This window comes from Lepisosteus oculatus, chromosome 14 (genome assembly GCF_040954835.1).
Source record: "Lepisosteus oculatus isolate fLepOcu1 chromosome 14, fLepOcu1.hap2, whole genome shotgun sequence".
Taxonomy (NCBI): domain Eukaryota; kingdom Metazoa; phylum Chordata; class Actinopteri; order Semionotiformes; family Lepisosteidae; genus Lepisosteus; species Lepisosteus oculatus.
This window is the reverse complement of record NC_090709.1, coordinates 18,146,862-18,168,157: the sequence shown is the minus strand read 5'-3', so window position 1 is coordinate 18,168,157 and position 21,296 is coordinate 18,146,862. Positions and strand designations below refer to the sequence as shown.

Genomic DNA, 21,296 nt, shown 5'->3' with positions numbered 1-21,296 from the left:
GTTTGACGTCTCATCCAAAGGACGGCGCCTGTGTCCCCCATCACTATACTGGGGCATCAGGACCCACACAGACCGCAGGGTGAGCGCCCCCTGCTGGCCCTACTAACACCTCTCCCAGCAGCAACCTTAGTTTTTCCCAGGAGTCTCCCCTCCAGGTACTGACCAGGCTCCCACCTGCTGGGCTCCAGTGGGGGGGGGGCTGCCAGCTGGGAGCTGCAGGGTGAGATGGCTGCTGGGCAAACGATGGCTAAAGAGCTTCCTAGGACACCCTGGACTTCGTGGTCGACTTCCTTCTCTTCAGACGGAGGTGGCTTGAAATCTGTCTCGTTTCAAGGAGTATTAGACACGATGCCCCCCCTGCTATATCTCCGCCAACTGGTGGCACGCCGACGACGAGGGCTCTCGGCCTCAATCCCTCAACCACAAACTCTCCGGGATGAAAGAGAAGGACAGACTCTGTTCGTTCGTTTCAATGGGGGGGGGAACCAAAAGCTAAACAGATTTTTTTTAAAAATTTTTATTGATGCTTAACAAAAGAACAAAAATTACAATGCAGATTAATGTCAAGGGTTTATTTAGTGACCCCCCCTCCCCCCCCCCATCTTACGATCATCACAGGACCTTAAAATAATACTTAATAATACAAGGTCATGCAGACGATCTGAGGACTCAGGTGGAGATAATGTGAAAGTTTTCCACAGTCCAGTCTGGGGTCCCTCAGCTTCAGTCCAGACTGGGGTCTGGGGTCCCTCAGCTTCAGTCCAGACTGGGGTCCCTCAGCTTCAGTCCAGACTGGGGTCTGGGGTCCCTCAGCTTCAGTTTAGACCAGTCTGGGGCCCCTCAGCTTCAGTCCAGTCCAGTCTGGGGCCCCTCAGCTCCAGTCCAGTCTGGTGTCCCTCAGCTCCAGTGCAGTCCAGATTGGGGTCCCTCAGCTTCGGTCCAGCACAGTCTGGGGTCCCTCAGCTTCGGTCCAGACTGGGGTCCCTCAGCTTCGGCCCAGCACAGTCTGGGGTCTCTAAGCTTTGGTCCAGCACAGTCTGGGGTCCCTCAGCTTCGGTCCAGCACAGTCTGGGTCCCTCAGCTTTGGTCCAGTCCAGTCGGGTCCCTCAGCTTCAGTCCAGCACAGTCTGGGGTCCCTCAGCTTCGGTCCAGTCCAGTCTGGGGCCCCTCAGCTCCAGTCCAGTCCAGTCTGGTGTCCCTCAGCTCCAGTGCAGTCCAGCCTGGGGTCCCTCAGCTTCAGTCCAGCACAGACTGGGGTCCCTAGGCTCCAGTCCAGTCCAGTCTGGGGTCCCTCAGCTTCGGTCCATTCCAGTCTGGGGCCCCTCAGCTCCAGTCCAGTCCAGTCTGGGGCCCCTCAGCTCCAGTCCAGTCCAGTCCAGTCCAGTCCAGATCTTAGCAGGCACAGAACCAGGAAAGGAACCTGGAAAGAACATTGTTATTGCAGGTGTGAGGGACACAGACACAGACATCAAAAAGCAAGAGGAGACTCCTCCTTGAATCACAGACACGACCGGGCGGCGCCCCCCTGTCTGCTCACCTGCACCTCCTCTTCTTCTTCTTGTCCTTCCCGGCAGCCTGCTCCTCCTCTCCCTCGCTCTTCCTCTCCTGACCCACGGCCTCCACCACCTCCATCGGCTCGTCCTGATCATCTGTCTCCACCGACACGCAGCTCAGGGACTTTAAAAAGACATACCAGCGCTTCTGGAGCAGAGACAGACGAGGGGACAAGTGGACAAGTGGACAGACGAGTGGACAGACGAGGGGACGAGTGGACAGACGAGGGGACAGACAAATGGACGAGGGGACAAGTGGACGGACGAGGGGACAGACAACTGGACGAGGGGACAAATGGACAGACGAGGGGACAGATGAGGGGAAAGAAGAGAGGACAGACAAGTTGATGGACGAGGGGACGAGTGGACGGATGAGTGGACGGACGAGGGGACAGACAAGTGCCCTCGCCTATCCCCTCGCCTGTCCCCTCGCCTATCCTCTCACCTGTCCCCTCGTCTGTCCCCTCGTCTGTCCACTTGTCCCCTCGTCTGTCCCCTCGTCAACTTGTCTATCCTCTCGTCCGTCCCCTCTTCCGTCCCCTCGTCTGTCCCCTCGACTGTACACTTGTCTGTCCCCTCGTCTGTCCCCTCATCCGTCCCCTCGTCTGTCCACTCATCCATCCACTTGTCCATCCACTCATCTGTCCCCTAGTCCACTTGTCCGTCCACTTGTCCCCTCGTCCCCTCGTCCGTCCACTCGTCTTTCCACTCATCCGTCCACTTGTCTGTCCTCTCGTCTGTCCCCTCCTCCGTCCACTTTATAAGAATATGTAGCACCTCTTCAATATATGTCATGTCTAGGAGTTGATACCTCCTTGTGATAATTATTTTCTATCCACCCGTCTCCCCACTGCTCTCTCCAGTCCAGGGTCACAGACTGGGGGAGCTGGAGTCTGTCCCAGCAAGCAACAGGCACAAGGCAGGGTACACACTGGACAGGACAGCAGTCCATCACAGGACACACACACACTCACACACCCTGGACAGGACACCCGTCCATCACAGGACAGTCACACACACACACACCCTGGACAGGACAACTGTCCATCACAGGACACACACACACGCACACGCACACGCACACACACACACGCACAGGCACACGCACACGCACATCTTGAGGAAACCCACACACTTCCTGAACTGCGAGTTCTACTTTATACTTTCGTTTTAAGAGCCTTGTCCAGAGTTAAATGCGGAAACAGCGACCTGCACCATTTCAAACTGCCGTCAGGTACAGTTCACGTGAGATCAGTTTCCAGCACAAACACAAGATCCAAGTCTCCGGCGAGCGGCTTCGCCTGTACAGGTAATGTTGGGGGAAATGGCGTCGTGACGAGCTATGAGGAATGAAAACGAAAGCTTCCGGTGTATAAACTCTTGAAATCAAGCTCTCGAACAAAAGCTGTATTTTGGAGGCGGGGACGGGGTTTTGAACAACAGTATCGTGCTCTGGACGCTATACAGTACACCTTCTGGGAAAACTGGCCCTGGTGTGAGTGTGTGTCCCGTCCAGGGTGTGTAAGTGTGTGTGTGTCCTGTGATGGACTGGTGTCCTGTCCAGGGTGTGTGAGTGTGTGTGTCCTGTGATGGACTGGTGTCCTGTCCAGGGTGTGTGAGTGTGTGTGTGTCCTGTGATGGACTGCTGTCCTGTCCAGTGTGTACCCTGCCTTGTGCCTGTTGCTTGCTGGAACAGACTCCAGCTCCCCCAGTCTGTGACCCTGGACTGGAGAGAGCAGTGGGGAGACGGGTGGATAGAAAATAATAATCACAGGGAGGTATCAACTCCTAGACATGACATATATAGAAGAGGTTCTACATATTCTGATAAACTGTATACCCATGAAAGTATTCCATAGTAATTTAAAATTAAAAAACAAAAGCTTGTCACATTCTTGCAAACCATGTGATTTTTAAGCAAAAGATTACCTACCACGACTTCTGCTTCAGTTGATTCACTGCTGACTGTTAATACACTTCATCCAATAAGGAGCTGGCTTACAACACCAGGGTCCATCACAGGACACAGTCACACACCTTGGACAGGACACCCGTCCATCACAGGACACACACACACACACACACACACACACACCCTGGACAGGACACCCGTCCATCACAGGACACACACACACTCACACACCCTGGACAGGACACCCGTCCATCACAGGACAGTCACACACACACACACACACACACACACACCCTGGACAGGACAACTGTCTATCACAGGACACACACACACACACACACACACACACACACCCTGGACAGGACAACTGTCTATCACAGGACACACACATACACACACAGACACACACACACACACCTTGAGGAAACCCACACACTTCCTGAACTGCAAGTTCTACTTTATACTTTCGTTTTAAGAGCCTTGTCCAGAGTTAAATGCGGAAACAGCGACCTGCACCATTTCAAACTGCCGTCAGGTACAGTTCACGTGAGATCAGTTTCCAGCACAAACACAAGATCCAAGTCTCCGGCGAGCGGCTTCGCCTGTACAGGTAATGTTGGGGGAAATGGCGTCGTGACGAGCTATGATGAATGAAAACGAAAGCTTCCGGTGTATAATCTCTTGAAATCAAGCTCTCGAACAAAAGCTGTATTTTGGAGGCGGGGACGGGGTGTTTCACAACAGTATCGTGCTCTGGACGCTATACAGTACACCTTCTGGGTTGAAATTAATACACTTTCGCACTCGTTCTTAAGCGCTGATGTTGGTGTGAACGCATTTCATGACGAAACACAGTTCAGAATGCTAAACTGCCGGCGTCAGAGTTCTGCTTCTGTTGAGTAGCAAAATAATGTTCACCGTCATTTTTTCTCTTTTCTTGAAAAAGAAAAAACACATCCGCCCTGCTCTTGCTTTCGAATTCGGAAGATTCCTGAGATGTAAGCCAATGAAGATCGAAATATTCGAACCGCAGACGCAAACTGCTATCCTAAAGACAGGAAACGATGTTAATGAAATTAATCGCGAACATGCTGTCAAGGCAGGGATATATATATATATTTTACACAGGGAGGGGATATTAAGAAGGGGGGTCTCTCTGTAGGGGCAGCACAGTATCGATTCTAAACCTGTGGTGCTGTCTGTGTGGAGTTTGCATGTTCATGTGGGTTTGCTCCGGGGACTCTGGTTCCTCCCACAGTCCAATGACAGGCTGTTGGGTGAATTCGCTTCTGGGAAAACTGGCCCTGGTGTGAGTGTGTGTCCCGTCCAGGGTGTGTGTGTGTGTCCTGTGATGGACTGGTGTCCTGTCCAGGGTGTGTGAGTGTGTGTGTCCTGTGATGGACTGCTGTTCTGTCCAGTGTGTTCCCTGCCTTGTGCCTGTTGCTTGCTGGGACAGACTCCAGCTCCCCCAGTCTGTGACCCTGGACTGGAGAGAGCAGTGGGGAGACGGGTGTATAGAAAATAATAATCACAAGGAAGTATCAACTCCTAGACATGACATATATTGAAGAGGTGCTACATATTCTGATAAACTGTATACCCATGAAAGTATTCCATAGTAATTTAAAATTAAAAAACAAAAGCTTGTCACATTCTTGCAAACCATGTGATTTTTAAGCAAAAGATTACCTACCACGACTTCTGCATCAGTTGATTCACTGCTGACTGGTAATACACTTCGTCCAATAAGGAGCTGGTTTACAAGACATAATAATAATAATTGCTTACACTTATATAGCGCTTTTCTGGACACTCCACTCAAAGCGCTTGACAGGTCATGGGGAATCCCACTACCACCACCAGTGTGCAGCCCCACCTGGATGATGCGACGGCAGCCATAGTGCGCCAGAACGCTCCCCACACACCAGCTCTCAGTGGGTCAGAGAGGGGGGTGATTAGGAGGCCATGATGGGTCAAGACCAGAGTCAGGACCTCTGTTTGACGTCTCATCCGAAGGACGGCTCTTGTTTACAGCCCAGTGTCCCCCGTCACTATACTGGGGCATCAGGACCCACACAGAACGCAGGGTGAGAGCGCCCCCTGCTGGCCTCACTAACACCTCAACCAGCAGCAACCTTAGTTTTTCCCAGGAGTCTCCCCTCCAGGTACTGGCCGGGCTCCCACCTGCTGGGCTCCAGTGAGGAGGGGGCTGCCAGCTGGGAGCTGCAGGGTGAGATGGCTGCTGGATATAAGACATGCTGGTAGAAGGTTTTACAGCCCTGTGTTTTTTCAGCAGACAGTTAATTCCAGTTACACGTGGGTAGGTGCATTTGAACGGAGATAGGTCCTTTACCCACACAGTGATTTTAAGACACCTAGTGAGGTAATGTGACTTTACAGCCTCCCACAAAAGTTAAACGTTTACGGCAAGATAGCTACTATAGCAGGGTAAATTGGAGATGAGCTATTGCCACTCCTACATGGATGATTCAGTGTTCTGTCAGGATAAATATTGATCTGGGAATGAATTCTGTGAATGAACAGGAAGATTTTACAGGTGAAGGGATTTTCGTTTTTGGGTTTATTCAGTTTTACCTTACGAAGGGTCTTCAAGTGATGAATTATGTTCCTAATTGGAGAGAAAAAAAACCCCATTTATTTCCAGATATGTAGACAAGGTGTTTTTGTGGACAAAAGATAACTCTCTGCGGTTCGTACCCGGGAGGCCTGTAAGTACAGCAGATTTGGCGGTCACCTAGTGTTATACGTAGTTATACTTCTTAAACAGTAAAAACATCTCTAATGATCATTTTGACAATAGATAGTTAAGTAGTGTTTAGAGCGAATACTGGAAAAAAGTATATTTTCATGATATAGGGAATTTCTACTTTATTTTACCTGATACTGCTTTTCACTAAATATTTGTCATTGACTAAATATTTATCATTATCGGTGTCATTATGACACCGTAATTCGATTGTCTGTTACTGTATTGATGCAGTGAGTCTACAAAAAATCATTTACATTTTGACCAAATAATTGTGCGATCTAAGATGGCTATTTGAAATGGGGGAAAGGAGCAGACAAGAGAAATGGGACGCGTTTTGGGGAATTTGGTCACCTTGTTGATGGACAAATGTCTCTGTTTTTTTCAGATAAGTATGGAAAGTGAAGATTTGAAAAGATTGATGGACCAAAAACAGGCGGAACTTTCCAAAGAGCTTGAAAGCGTGGGCCTCGAAGCAGAGTACTGGCTACCAAAGCTACATAGTCTCCATCTTACAAACACAAACTCTTTACAGTTTGTCACGGAGGAGGAGTACGCAAAGTTAGAACTGCACGTGCGAGAAGTGTGGGAGAAAAGTGCTCTTCACAAACTTGTCAGAACTCCCGATCCAAATGTGAAATCTAGCGACCTGGCGGAAGAGCAAATGGAGAGACTGCAAGAGAAACTAGAGAAAACAAAACGGGCTCTCACTGAACTGATCAGAACGGAAAAAGAACACGGCCACACAGATCTTGAAGCAAGAGCGAAGGAGCTATGCTCATCTCTAGGGCTCCCTGTAGAGAGCTGGGGGCAGTCTCGACAGCCTCGGAAGGAACTAGAAAGCATCTTGCAGCAGCTCGCTGTTCTAGACATCACTCCCCGTAATCCTCCAGAACGTGTCTCCAGCGAGGAGGTGTTGCTGCATGCGTCTGGTGGCCTGGCTCTGGAGGGGGTATTTAAAACTGGGAAACTGGAGGACATGCTGGAGAAAAGACAGCAGCTCATTCAGGTCCCGAAACTGTTCTGCCTGAAGGGTCCGGAGCAGAGCTCCTTTTATGCACAGAGAGACTTTTCAACCCTTGAATCTCAGACGCTTTTCGTGAAGATTGTGGAAAGGCTCGGCTTCAGCAGCAACTGCGCGGTATCTACTGGTGTCCGTGGTGTCAGCCTAGCGGGCACAAGAGAAAAACGCAATTCAGAAGAATTCGGAGAGAAACGCGCGTCTTCTTGTGAGGTCTCCTACAAGTGCACTACAGTGTACAAGTACATACCCCTGGCTTCTGCCTTTATTGCTAAGGAACAGGTGAAACTATCAACTGCAGCTTTGCGTGAGCTGCAGAACCTGGAAAAAATTCTGCTGAATATTAACAAAGCTCAGAAAACTTCTGAATTCACTGCCGAAGTTCGCCAGTATTTTGAAAGGTTTGGGTCCCATGTGAACCAGGGTCCTTTTCACTTTGGCGGGAGGTTCTGCTGGAAGGCAGCTGCTGAGGGCATCATGAACAACGAGCTCACAGAGGTGGAGGGAGTCATGTCTCAGGTCCTGTCCGCCTACATTGGCTTCCGGTGCAGTGTAGCTTCCTCGTTGACCGCTGAGGTCAATGCGGGGTTCCTTTCATCTGAACTGAAGGAATTCCTTTCTGGAGGGCACAGTGAAGCTCTTCTGAACAAAATCCAGCTCTCTGTGAGTAAAACTGGGGGTCCAGCTGAAACAGATAACTACCTACAGTGGAGATCTGCTCTTGTATCCAGTAACAGAACCTGGTGTGTCATCGACAGAGGAGTAACTCTCATGCCTGTTTGGGAAATCATCCTCTCCGCTCACAGAAAGGATTTTAAAGACGTCACAATGCTGAGCAACATTCTCAGGGAAGCGTACATGTTGATCACAAACTTGAGCCCCGAGACACTATGGGGTGAGAATGTGCTCTCTGCAGTCACAGACGTTAAAAATCTTCTCAGTTCCATGAGGGGCAGGCAGACGTCAGACAGTGAAGCGCGCCTGAAAGAATTACTCGAATTCAAGATTAAGTTGTATGAAAAAACGGGAAGCCATGCTATTTGGGTAGAATCATGTCTTTCTGACAAAGTCTTTCAAGATTTTTTACTTCAAGTGACTCAAGAAAACGAGCATCTTGCTCCTGCAGAAACCACAACTCTCAGGGCACTGATGTGTGATTTAATTGAGCCTTATTCGTTTCAGGTGAAAAGCTTCCCAAGTAAGGCCCAAATACTGAAATGGGCTCATCAGTCCGCTGAGAAGATCCACAAAGATGTTGTTGTTGCTGATTTGTCACATTTCATAGAAATTCTCAAGACAGCTAAAGAAGAGACCAGAGGTGAAAGATTTTCACACTGTGACCTGGAAAGTGTTCAGGAAGCAAAAATCAAAGCAACACTTACAGTCTTGCTCTCATTGAACTCATTGCTGAGAACGCAAAGGGAGACCAATCAATACAGGGAAGAGATGCTAATCCTTTCCATCGTCAACATTTTGGGATATAGTGCAAAAGATGGTATATTTTCTCACCTTCTTGGGTGGGCGGAAATTGACTTCATTGAGGAAACACTGCTCAGTAAACATACCCAGTACATCCAGCTGAGTGCTAAGAGTGCAGATAGAGCCCTGGCTTTCTTGTGGCATTTAGCCCTTTCAATATCCTCTGACGGAGGAAAAGTTTCTTATGAAGAGAAGGGGAGACGACTGGAGTTCTTTAAAGCACACTTCAGAGAGACCCCTCCCAGTGACCTTTCTGCAATACTGGACTGTGACAGTCCACGTCAAGACTGGGAGAGAATTGAAAAAGAGCTACACTCCATCGTCTTGGGGACGGAGAAAAATGAGATACAACAGCTGGACAAAGTATTCCTGTGTACAGAGATCCGCTTCTCCGAATCCTCACAAGAAGGCAAGCGGCAGCTGCAGGTGGGGGAACAAGAGGACAAGCCGAGCGTCTTGGGCACGAGAAACAAAGAGGAGAGCATTGGAACCCAGCCGTCAGGAGCAGGGGAGAAAGCACATATTTTTTTGAAACTACTGGAAAGACTCGGACTCCAGAAGTTCTATTCTGCAAAAATTGACAAAGCCAGATGTACTAACTGTAAACAAGTTATCATTGAGTAACACTCAGCCAACCTCAGAAGAGGAGCTGTCTTTTTATTACCTGTACAAGCTCATGATGCTGGACTACCGAGCCAGGAATGTGCTGTGCGTCAAGGAAAAAGGGCAGCCACATCACAAGAGTGCAGAGGTCAGCTGTGATGTCGATGATTTCCTGGGTGATACAAATGTGTGTGATGATGACACAGAGGAAGAATTGCAGATCCATCCCATGGATATTCAGATGGCTGTGTTCCTTTGTGCTAGCGATTTCCTGAGGCAGTGGATGTGTATGAAACTGACCAAGTGCCAATATGCCCTGCCTCTGCTAGTACCTGACCCACGAAACGATACGACCGAATTTCCCATGTGGGCATTTCAGCAGGTTAAGAAGAGCTGGAAAAGTAAAGGTGCCAATAAAGACAGTGTCAAAAGCGGACTTTTGTTCCAGGCATCTGTACCGATAGTGTCTTTCATTAGGTTTGGAATATGCCCGACATCTAAATCGAAAATCCTGAACAGCGTAATCAACAGACAGAAGCACAATGTTTTCTTCCACCGGCACTGCAAAGGCAGTACGAGGGAATGCCTTCTCACGGATGGGCTGGTGGAGATTGCGTGGTACTGGCCAGGTGGAATGGAAGACGACGTTCTTAACAGCTGCGTGGCGTTCACTAATCTGCACGGCGACGCCAGCAACCACAAGGAGCAGATCGCGTTTCTGCAGGAAGTCAGTGCTGTTATCGTGGTTCTGGTTTCGGAATCCTCTTTGAATGACACCAGAAAAGAGACCCTCTCTTCTCTCCTCAAGAGCTCCACACCGGTCATCTGTCTCTTTGCAGAAAAAGAAAAGGTTGCTCACAGACCTAATCCAACTAAGGTGAAACTTGCAGTTCACAATAAGAATGAAGCCCAGTTAACAGATGAAATCATTTCTCACATCAAACATTTTCTAGGTACTAAGGATAAAAAGTGCTCTTTAAAAGCCTGCATAGAAGTAGCCAGACGACATAGCATTGTAACAGATGAAGTCAATGAGAAATGCAGAGAAGGTCATGAAATTGCCCAGAGACTTATGGATCTAATAAAGAAAGAAGACCTGGCCAATGTGAAAAGGACATTTCTACCACTACAAGGTGATCTCTGGTATGAATGGTGCAGGAAAGATAAAGAGTCTTATCGACTACAGTCTAGTGCCTTTACCAGTATTGAGCAGCAAAAGAGTAAAATCCAAGCTAAGAAAGAAGACTTACGCAAAGAACAGCTGGGCAAAGCTTTCCCTCTCAACAACCTCATGAGATCCTTCCTGGAGTGTCTCGGCTCCTCTTCACTTTCTCCGGACACTAAACTGTACATGCTGCAGTGGTTAGGAACACTCCTGGATGATCTTACCACAGATTCACTCACTAAACTTCAAGCGCTCTACCACTCAACATGGGTGGACATGAAATCGCAGCGCACCTCAAACGGAGGCGATGAAAGTCAATTGCAAAAGACAGCGGAGAATATATCTCGGGAACTCGATGCTTCAAACTTTGGCCTTCAGCATTTGTTTCGAGAAGTCAGTCAGATCTATGAAGCTTTGAAAATGTCACCAGATATGGCAGATGAAAAACAGTATCTTACTGCTCTTCCAGGGATAGGGGCTGAAATGTTGATCGCAGGATATCCTCTTGAACTGATGGATGGGGATGCTTCCTACGTCCCTCTTGGATGGATCGAAGCAGTGCTGGACAAACTGATCCATAAAGTTGGTGACAAACAGATATTTGTTCTGTCCATTCTTGGTGTTCAAAGCTCTGGCAAGTCCACATTACTGAACACTATGTTTGGTCTTCACTTTCCAGTGAGTGCAGGAAGATGCACAAGAGGAGCATTCATGCAGTTAGTGACAGTGGATCAAAAGATCAGAGATGAGTTGCAGTATGACTTTGTCCTAATAGTGGACACAGAAGGCTTTCGATCACCGGAGATTAATAATGCAACTGCACTGGCCCATGACAATGAACTCGCTACATTTATCGTTGGAATAGCTGATGCAACCCTAATTAACATCATGGGAGAGAGCTTACTGGATATGCAAGATATTCTTCAGATTTGTGTCCAGGCTTTTATGAGGATGAAGAGAGTCAGTATCACTCCAAGCTGCCTTTTTGTGCATCAAAATGTTGCAGAACCATCTGCCAGTGAAGACAATATTACAGGAAGGATGCGCCTACAGGAGACACTGGATGAAATGGCTCGCATTGCAGCCAGTGAAGAAGGGTTTGATGCTACAAGTTTTAATGACATCATTCAATTTGACATAAGAAAGCACGTTTACTTTTTCAAAAATCTTTTTGAAGGAAACCCATCAACAGCACCTCCCAACCCAAGCTACAGCGAAAACGTCCAAGAACTGAAGAGCACAATACTCGGAATAAGAGAATGGAAGTCGGACTGTAGATTTGCTTCTATCTCAGAAATGAAATTGCGGATAGTGGCCATGTGGAATGCACTGCTAGGGGAAAACTTTGTTTTCAGCTTTCGAAACAGTTTGGAAGTCATGGTTTATAAGAGGTTAGAAGTAAATTGTGGAAATTGGACATGGCAGCTGAGAAAATGTGGTCTTGACCTGCAAAGGACACTGCGGCACCAAATCATGAGTGATCAAGTGCAAGCAGTAGACAGCTCAAGCATTAAAAAGTCATTTGAGCAGCAGGCAAAAGCCATTTCAGAAGAAACTGAAGAGTACTTTAAAAAGGAGAAATATCCACATATATTGAATCAGTGGAAAAATAACATTGATTTCAGATTACAGACAGTGAAAGAGGAGCTCATCGAGGACACCCAGAGGAGATGTAAAAAATGGATTGCACAACGTAAGTCTAGATCAGGACTGGATCAAAAGAAATCCCAGTACCTGGCAGAGCTGCTCGCAAAAAGCAGATGTCTGGCTTCTAATCTAATTAGCGAGTGTGATGAGACAATGGATAAAGAGTTTGAGAAACTCTGGGTGGAACTGATGACCAGAGTTGCCTCAAAGACCCCTGCAGAGAAAGACGTCAACATCGATGCAGCAGTGGAAAAAATCTTTTGTGAAACATTTAAAACAAAAGCAAATTCCAGACAAGTAATTACTGAGCGTCCCCAAACCTTTCAGTTTGATGAGAAAAAACACATTCATAAAAAATCCAAATATGGAATTTTTACACACTCTTTTACTCCAACAGATGAAGAAAGTGTAATCCATCTTTCAGCAAGTATATCGAAAACAATTAAACAATACATTGATGATCTGCAGGATGCGATACTGGACTTTGATGAGGGCTACATCAATGCAATACTAAATCTAATACAATCAGGGATCAAAGACTTTGAAGAACATACAAAACACTTTGCATTAACAGATAACTACAGAATCGAGTTATCTGCCCATCTTTGTGTGTTTGCAGCAGAACAGTTCAAGGTAAAGCAGGAAGCATTCAAGAAGGCAAACGACCCAATGCTGTACTTCAAAAGCAAGAGAGAGGAATATCTACAAATCTTTAAGAGTTTCTGCCAACAAAGCACAGCCCTCAACATTCTTGTTGATTTCCTTCATGGAAAACTGAAAACCGCTGTCCAGCAGGCAGTGTATGAAAAAATTGGCATCAGAATTGCAGGCGAGATGAGGTCGACCCATCCAGCTTTCAACAGTAATAGATCCAACCTGGAAAATCACCTACTGATATACCTGGCTGAGAAGGAGAGATTTGATTTGTATGAAGAATACTTTGTTGCACCAAAGGATTGTTTTGACAGGTATATAACAGACTGTGTTGAAAAATACTGTAAACACAGTGGGAGGGAGAGAATTACTGAGATCTTGACCGATAATCTCACATATCTGATAGACCGCATTATATTCACAGTTTGTAAAGTAACAGGGCTTGTTGAAGATAAGCAGGGCAATGTCTCCATGTGGCTGGATGAATTTTGTTCAGAACTGGGGAGTGACATGGACATTCCACGGAATTACTTTAGGACTATTGAGAAAGAGGACATTGACCTGCAGTGTCTGAAAGAAAAGGTATATGAATCCATCATAGCGATGCATCACACTTTATCAGAAGAAACCAAAGGTGGAGTAGACATCAACAAGTTCTGGGAAAGCCCCGATTACATTCTGTCGAAGCAGCTCAGTGGGTGCTGGGAGCAGTGCCCTCTCTGTTGCGCTGTTTGTACCAACAATATCCCTGACCACTCTACAGATCACTGTGTCCAATTTCATCGCCCCAGGGCTGTGAATGGCTGGTTTCACCACGGCACTCAGAACTTCTCCATAGAGATCTGTACCACCTCCGTCTGCAGTGATGGGACTTTCCTGCCCAATAACGACGAATCAAGAGAAACTCCGTGGAGGAGATACAGAGAAGCAGGTCCACCCTTCAATAGATGGCACATCACCCCAGATAACTCTGCACAGATGTATTGGAAGTGGTTCATCTGTGCCTTTAAAGACAAGTTGGAGAAGCGTTATAGCAAGACCTTTCAAGGTAAAGGAGAGATACCAGAATACTGGAAAACTATTGACAAGAAATCCGCAATAGAAGAACTGAAGACATTTAACACGTATGACCACGCGGAGATAGATGCACCGGTGAAATTGTGGAGCTCTCTGGACAGTGAAAAGAAGCATGTCCATCCACAAGACCTCGAAAAACGCAGCAAATCAGGCCAGTGCATAAGTTCATGTTTAAGAACAAATAGAGTAATGCTTCACGGAGCTGGTCCTCTTTTGGTGAACACTGGTATTCATGGGTGCAACACAAGCCTGAGGAAGTCAAAAATTGATTCTGTAATGCAATTACAAAAAAAGTGAAAGATTGGTATAAGAAACGTGACATGCTAGAGATAACAGTTATTGTGTAAGATTGTCGGAGAACCCATGGTCAAACTTTCAATCCCATATTTTGCCGTTTTAAACCTTGGGTATTTTAAGACAATTGTGACCTTGTGTTTTGTTTATTTTCATCCATTTTTTATACTGCTTCATCAGATTTTCTCTAAGATTATTTGTTTGTTATATAATTTCTCATTTCATTTCTGAATGTTTCTTAGGTATTTAGCCATATTCACTGGGTTGTTAGATTATTTTGTCTGTTTTACAGTTATTCTGTCTCCAGTCAGATTGGGTGGGTGCACAACACACAGTGTCGATGTCACTTCCTGTGCTGAAGCACACCTGTCTTAAAGCCTCATGGCCCGGTGTCTGGTTGCGATTGGTGGACTTGGATCAAATGACGTGGGCCTCATAAACCCGGCAGTGCTTCACTCCAGAGACAGAAGAGGAGGGAAACAGTGGGACACCAAACTACAGCCAGGGGACATCGATGGTACATTGTACTGAAAAATGGACCAATTCCATAGAAATTGGGTATTTAAGCAACATCAGAGATTAACTCGCATTTTGCATGAAGTTTATTTCTCCATTTTCAAAACAGATCTTAACAATTCTTTAATAGCATATCTTAGTTACAAGGCTCTATAATCCAATGATATTTTATATACTGCTGCATGTTTACTCAGAGCAAGACTTTAGTATAAAAATTCTTTAGCCTTAAGACTAGCTTTATAATAGATGACTGAGTAATTTTCCATGCTATCTGATGCCTGCAGTTTGCTATTTGATGCTGTTGTGTGAATTACTGCTCAGTTGTAACTTTTATAGTTCATCCATCTGTTTTCGAAGCATTTTTTCCAATTCAGGGCTGTAGGCGCCAAACGCTTATTTGGTTTTGATGATCTGATTTGTTTCTTATGATTGTATTGAATTTAAAGGAAGTAAAGGTTGTTTATAGAATTAAAGTGCGTATGTCTGTTGATTTTTTTTATTTAAAGAGATTGCTAGGTTACGTTTTGGCTCGGAAGATTCCACCGGAAAATGGGATCTGCTCTCCCAAAACCTTACCGCCCGTTCTTCCTTCCGCACCTGACAAGCTCTGGGAGAGAGATTTCAAGAGGGCACAGCCAACATTTCAGTCTTTATTATGCTTTTCATATTCTTATGATCACAGTTATTATTGTCATTACAAAGTCAGAATCTTCAGAATCCGAATACATCTTTTTTAAGAGCAGGAGTTGCAAAAGTCACACTGGCAGAGATGAAATAACACGGATGAGATTGCTGTCTGGATTTAACTGCTGTCTTGATCAGGGTGCTGTCTCGATTAAATTGCCTGGATGAGGGTCTCTGTCTCAATTAAATTGCCTGGTTGAGGTCTCTGTCTCGATTAAATTGCCTGGATGAGGGTCTGTGTGGATTAAATTGCCTGGATGAGGGTCTCTGTCTCGAGTAAATTGCCTGGTTGAGGTCTCTGTCTGGATTAAGTTGCGTGGATGTGGGTCTCTGTCCGGATTAAATTGGCTGGATGAGGTCTCTGTGTGGATTAAGTTGCCTGGATGAGGTCTCTGTGTGGATTAAGTTGCCTGGATGAGGGTCTCTGTGTGGGGTGTGTCGCTGGCTGTCGACGCTACTGCAGGCTGCAGCGCGATGCTTCTCTGCTGTCCGGCTGCTGCGCTCCGTGCGGGACGTGTCCCGAGTCCGGCCCGGTCCCTTCGGTCCCGGATCCTGGAAAACACAGGGAAAACGGGGCTGGAATACGGGAGCAGCACAGCGGGTGACGAGCATCCCTCTGCTCTCCTCCCCCCCAGAGAGCAGCTGTGGGCGGAGCGGACTGGAGCATCCTCCAGGTGGGGGCTGCACACTGGTGGTGGTAGTGGGATTCCCCGTGACCTGGGAAGAGCTCTGAGGGGAGGGTCCAGCAAGGCGCTATACAGAAGTGTGAGGAAGGCACTGAGGGCGCGAGGCTCTGGTCGTGGCAGGGCTGTGCCAGCGGGAGGCGTACTTACGGCGGGAAACACGGCGCGGAGGCTTGTACTGGATTCTCAGCTTCGGGCCGAGCTGGGCGGAGTCCGGCGCGCCTTCCTCTCTCCTCTGCCTCGGCCGGGCCCATTTCTTCTGCCTCCACTGCTGTATCTCCTCCAGCTCCTGCCTCAGCTCTGCCTCCCTCTGCTGCTGCCTCTCCTCCAGCTCCTGCCTCAGCTCTGCCTCCCTCTGCTGCTGCTTCTCCTCCAGCTCCTGCTTCAGCTCTGCCTCCCTCTGCTGCTGCTTCTCCTCCAGCTCCTGCCTCAGCTCTGTCTCCCTCTGCTGCTGCCTCTGTATCTCCTCCAGCTCCTGCCTCAGCTCTGACTCCCTCTGCTGCTGCCTCTGTATCTCCTCCAGCTCCTGCCTCAGCTCTGCCACCCTCTGCTGCTGCCTCTGTATCTCCTCCAGCTCCTGCCTCAGCTCTGCCTCCCTCTGCTGCTGCCTCTGCCTCTCCTCCAGCTCCTGCCTCAGCTCTGCCTCCCTCTGCTGCTGTCTCTGTCTCTCCTCCTGCTCCTGCCTCAGCTCTGTCTCCCTCTGCTGCTGCCTCAGCTCTGTCTCCCTCTGCTGCTGCCTCTCCTCCAGTCCCTGTTAGAGAAAGGAGAGAGGGGAGAGAGTAAGGAGAGAGAGGGGAGAGAGAGGGGAGAGAGAGGGGAGAGAGAGGGGAGAGAGTGAGGGGAGAAAGAGAGAGGAGAGAGAATGAGGGGGAGAGAGAGGAGATAGTAAGGGGAGAGGGGAGAGAGAGGCCCAACACTGTTCAATATCTATATCAACGAATTAGCAGGAATGTTGGAGCAGTCTGCACCTCCTGGTCTCACACTACACCACACAGAAATCAAGTTCCTGCTCTACGCAGATGACCTGGTCCTGCTGTCGCCCACAGAACAGGGGCTGCAGTCAATCTGGCTGTCAATCTGGACCCAGAGCAGCAGAACCTGGCACTGCTGAAGCAGTACTGTCAGACCTGGGCGCTGACTGTCAATCTGGACCCAGAACAGCAGAACCTGGCACTGCTGGAGCAGCACTGTCAGACCTGGGCACTGACAGCCCATCTGGACACAGAACAGCAGAACCTGGCACTGCTGCAGCAGGACTGTCAGACCTGGGCACTGACAGCCCATCTGGACCCAGAACAGCAGAACCTGGCACTGCTGGAGGAGGACTGTCAGACCTGGGTGCTGACAGTCAATCTGGACAAGACCAGAGTTATGGTTTTCCAGAAGAAAGCCAGACCTCAGGGAAACAGGTACAAATTCACACTGAACAACAACACATTGGAGCACACATCCAGCTACACATATCTCGGTCTCACCATCAGCTCTTCCGGGAGTTTTGACCTGACAGTGAAGGCACTGAGGGAGAAGGCACTCAGGGCTTTCTACGCAATAAGAAGGAGGCTCTTCAACATCAACCCACCAACAAGAATCTGGCTCCAAATATTTGAAAGTGTAATCCAACCCCTTGCCCTATATGGCAGTGAAGTGTGGGGTCCCCTCACAGACCAGGATTACACTCAATGGGACAAACACCCCACAGAAACTCTGCACGTGGAGATCTGTAGAAACATACTCCGTGTGCAGAGAAAAACACCTAACAACGGGTGCAGGGCCGAATTAGGCCAGTACCCACTATTGATTAACATACAGAAAAGAATATTAAAGTATTGGCTACACCTAAAAAACAGCGACCACAATTCCTACCACCACAAAGCCCTGCTGAGCCAAGAGCTAAACCCAAAACAGAGCCCCCTGAGCCAGCTGGTCCTGAGGCTCACCGACCTGAGCCACACCAACCCTAACCAGCCTCAGGACAGCACTGCTAGAGCACCACAACCCAGACTCAACCACATCACAGCACAGATCAAACAGCAATATCTCACACACTGGGACACACACACACAAACACAACATCAACTGGAATGCTACAGAACCCTAAACAGACAATACACACTACCTGATTATTTGACCAAAATAAAAAATAACAAACAGAAACAGACCCTGATGAAGTACAGGCTCAGTGACCACAACCTGGCCATAGAAACTGGGCGACACAGGCAGACCTGGCTGCCCAGAGGGGACAGGCTGTGCTCCCACTGCCAGGGGGAGAAATAGAGACAGAGGTGCACTTCCTACTGCACTGTGACAGATACTCTGGGATTAGAGAAACATTCTTCCCGAAATTCAGAAATCTAATCCCAGAGTTCCCACACCTGCCAAAATCACAACGGGTCCCAATCCTACTGGGAGAGGGAGGAGGGAACTCAGTTGATCTGGCAGCCCAGTATGTGATCTCCTGTCACAGCCTGAGGAACAGTGAGTCTGTCTCCCAATAATGCTCCAGCCGCCTACAGTATATGTCAATATTTTATAATATGTCTTTGTTGTAAATGTCTGTAACATGTCTGTAGATTTTATTTTACTTCTATTTTTTGTTTTGTTCCATGTTAATTTTATTATTTGTATTTGCTTTGGCAACACTGATTGTACCCATCGGTCATGCTAATAAAGCACCTTGAATTGAATTGAGAGAGAGAGAGGGAGAGTGTTCAAATACAGCTGCTTCGGCCGCTGCGGGAAAAGCTCGTCCCGGCAACAGGGAGGAGAGAGCCGGGAGTTTGCGCGGTTTCCCGGGAGGAGAACCCCAGCGCCGTTTTCGCTTAAATCCCGAAATAAAAATGAATTCGCTAGAACATCGATGAGGACACGGTGGTAGTTGACATCTAATAAGCGGGTCTTTGAGCCGTAACTTCAGCAGTAACAAGGACACACTTTTTTTTTGACTAGTTGTTTGAGGACGCCTCATGGCTGAACAGCCGGGCGGCTGGTAATGCGGCCCTTTTCCGCCAGAGGGCGCCCAAAGTCCTATCAGACTTCCGTCAGGTCTACGCGTTCCCACAGTTGAAGCGATTTGGACAGAGGGAAGAGATTCCCGAGGATAATATACCCACCCGTGGCTGTTTGGGGGGGGGGGGGGGGCATTAAGTTTCAAGTCTATAAATGAGATCTCACTTAACGCTGCTCCTGCTCAAGAATATCCTCGATTTTCTCAGACTTCCGTCCTTCTAATATAACGGGATGAGAAGTTCCCTTCGTTTAACAGCGTCTGATCTTTTAAGCCACCTTGTGCGCGTCCCTCTCGACCTCGGGGTTCCCGACACACCTACCCGTGTTCTCCGACCATTTTCGGTCGCTGATCTTCTCTACTTCTGGAAAAGAAAGAGACGGGGGAGTCAAAATGTTGTTGTTGTTGTTGTTGTTGTTGTTGTTGTTGTTTTTTTAAAACAATACCCTAAACGTCATCCAGGCCGGGCTGCGGTGGAGGGGATCCCCGTGACCCGGAGAGAGCTGGAGAGTCCGGAAGAGGCGCTATATAGGTGTACGGGGGGGCGGGGTTGAATAATATGAGCTGCCTTTTGTGTAAGAGGAAACTTTTTCCAGCATCCTTCATTATAGGGGCAGCTCCGGGGTTGCTGGTGTGTTGAATTAATTCCTTATATACAAAGGAGTGGTGGCTCTGTGGCTCAGGATCAGCGCCTGGGGCTGGAAGGAGTTTGCCGGGTCGAATCCAGCGGCCCGCAGAGGAATCCTACTCCGTTGGGGCCCCTGAGCGAGGCCCTGAACCCCAGCTGCTCCAGGTGGAGCTGTACAATGGCCGACCCTGCGCTCTGACCCCCAGCTTCTCTCTCTCCCTGTCTGTGTGTCTCCTGGAGAGCCAGCTGGGCTCTGCGACAAGACCAATTCCTCATAAGTGATCATAAAGTGAATTGATCTTCTCTTATAGCTGCTGCCTCTACCGCGTTTGCTGGGGATCGTGGGTGTGAAGGTCCAAATTCTTACCGAGTGACATTTTTTCGTGCTCTTCACGCGAGACGGGGGAACCCGCAAGAAAGCCACGCGCGTGTCTCTTTTTATCCTGATTGCGTCACGCATCGGTCGTTAAAACAAAAAAAACCCACCACTGACGCAGATCCGAACTTTTCTGAGTGGGAGAGGAACCCCGACACACCCACAGCCCTGCTCCGTGGAAGAGCGCGGCGCGGGTTCATTCGACGCAGAAAAGCAGAAACGGACACACACCCTGGACAGGACATCAGTCCATCACAGGACACACACACACACACACACCCTGGACAGGACACCAGTCCATCACAGGACACACACTCACACACCCTGGACAGGACACCAGTCCATCACAGGACACACACACTCACACACACCCTGGACAGGACAACAGTCCATCACAGGACATACACACACACACCCTGGACAGGATAAAGTCCATCACAGGACACACACACACACCCTGGACAGGACACCATTCCATCACAGGACACACACACACACCCTGGACAGGACACCAGTCCATCACAGGACACACACACACACTCACACACCCTGGACAGGACACCAGTCCATCACAGGACACACACACACACACTCACACACCCTGGACAGGACACCAGTCCATCACAGGACACACACACACACTCACACACCCTGGACAGGACACGAGTCCATCACAGGACACACACACTCACAGACCCTGGACAGGACACCAGTCCATCACAGGACACACACACACTCACACACCCTGGACAGGACACCAGTCCATCACAGGACACACACACACACTCACACACCCTGGACAGGACACCAGTCCATCACAGGACACACACACACACACTCACACACCCTGGATAGGAGACAAGTCCATCACAGAGATCACAAGAGACATTTGTCTGCTGCTTCTCGTTATCTTGGTGTGCAGTTATGAGTTACAAGCTAAGCCAGCCATTTACAGAGTCATGCCCACACTGGCACAGATGAGATCATCTTTAAATTCCCCCAACAGATCACAGTACATTCACACAAAGCAACAGCAATAAAATAAACTACTTTAACACTCCACACTCTTTCACATGTCAACTTTCTCAACCGATGGGAAAAAAAAAATGTCCAGCAAAGAGAGAAGACTTTTACTGTCCCCATCGAGGGAATGTCTGTATGGACACCAAGCACTCCTGTACACTTCAATAGCATGCAAAAAAGAACATCGTTGCACATTTTACTGTCGCAAAA

The 21,296-nt window shown here is 48.3% G+C and overlaps 3 protein-coding genes across 3 annotated transcripts in view; 1 reads left to right on the top strand and 2 right to left on the bottom strand.

Moving 5' to 3' along the window:
* The window catches only part of LOC138242765 (zinc finger protein 850-like), a 409,608-nt gene that overhangs the window by 81,595 nt on the left and 306,717 nt on the right, over positions 1-21,296 (bottom strand). The window contains exon 5 of the mRNA XM_069198321.1: positions 4,260-4,274. Within this exon, the coding sequence (XP_069054422.1) occupies positions 4,260-4,274 (15 nt within the window). The remainder of the gene's footprint in view (positions 1-4,259; positions 4,275-21,296) is intronic.
* LOC138243341 (interferon-induced very large GTPase 1-like) lies at positions 7,212-13,600 on the top strand. The gene is made up of 4 exons (XM_069198903.1): positions 7,212-7,916; positions 8,436-8,451; positions 9,374-12,651; positions 13,565-13,600. Exons 1-4 carry the CDS (start codon positions 7,212-7,214, stop codon positions 13,598-13,600), a joined length of 4,035 nt encoding a protein of 1,344 aa, XP_069055004.1.
* Positions 15,704-20,064, bottom strand: LOC138243340 (trichohyalin-like). Its single transcript, XM_069198902.1, has 4 exons — positions 20,055-20,064; positions 19,338-19,423; positions 16,206-16,806; positions 15,704-15,924 (listed from the first exon to the last, which is right to left on the bottom strand). The coding sequence occupies exons 1-4, from the start codon at positions 20,062-20,064 to the stop codon at positions 15,827-15,829; spliced, it is 795 nt and encodes a 264-aa protein (XP_069055003.1). The 3' UTR covers positions 15,704-15,826.

What these genes read in the sequence shown, in the direction of transcription:
- LOC138243341 (XM_069198903.1), top strand. Translation starts at nt 7,212, where the DNA reads ATGCTGGAGAAAAGACAGCAGCTCATTCAGGTCCCGAAACTGTTCTGC. An exon ending in TTGATGAGGGCTACATCAAT is followed by an intron (nt 12,652 to 13,564) that starts GCAATACTAAAT and finishes ACCACTCTACAG; the next exon opens with ATCACTGTGTCCAATTTCAT.
- LOC138243340 (XM_069198902.1), bottom strand. An exon ending in TCGAGAGGGACGCGCACAAG is followed by an intron (nt 16,807 to 19,337) that starts GTGGCTTAAAAG and finishes TTTCTCTAACAG; the next exon opens with GGACTGGAGGAGAGGCAGCA. An exon ending in TCCGCGCCGTGTTTCCCGCC is followed by an intron (nt 15,925 to 16,205) that starts GTAAGTACGCCT and finishes TGTGTTTTCCAG; the next exon opens with GATCCGGGACCGAAGGGACC.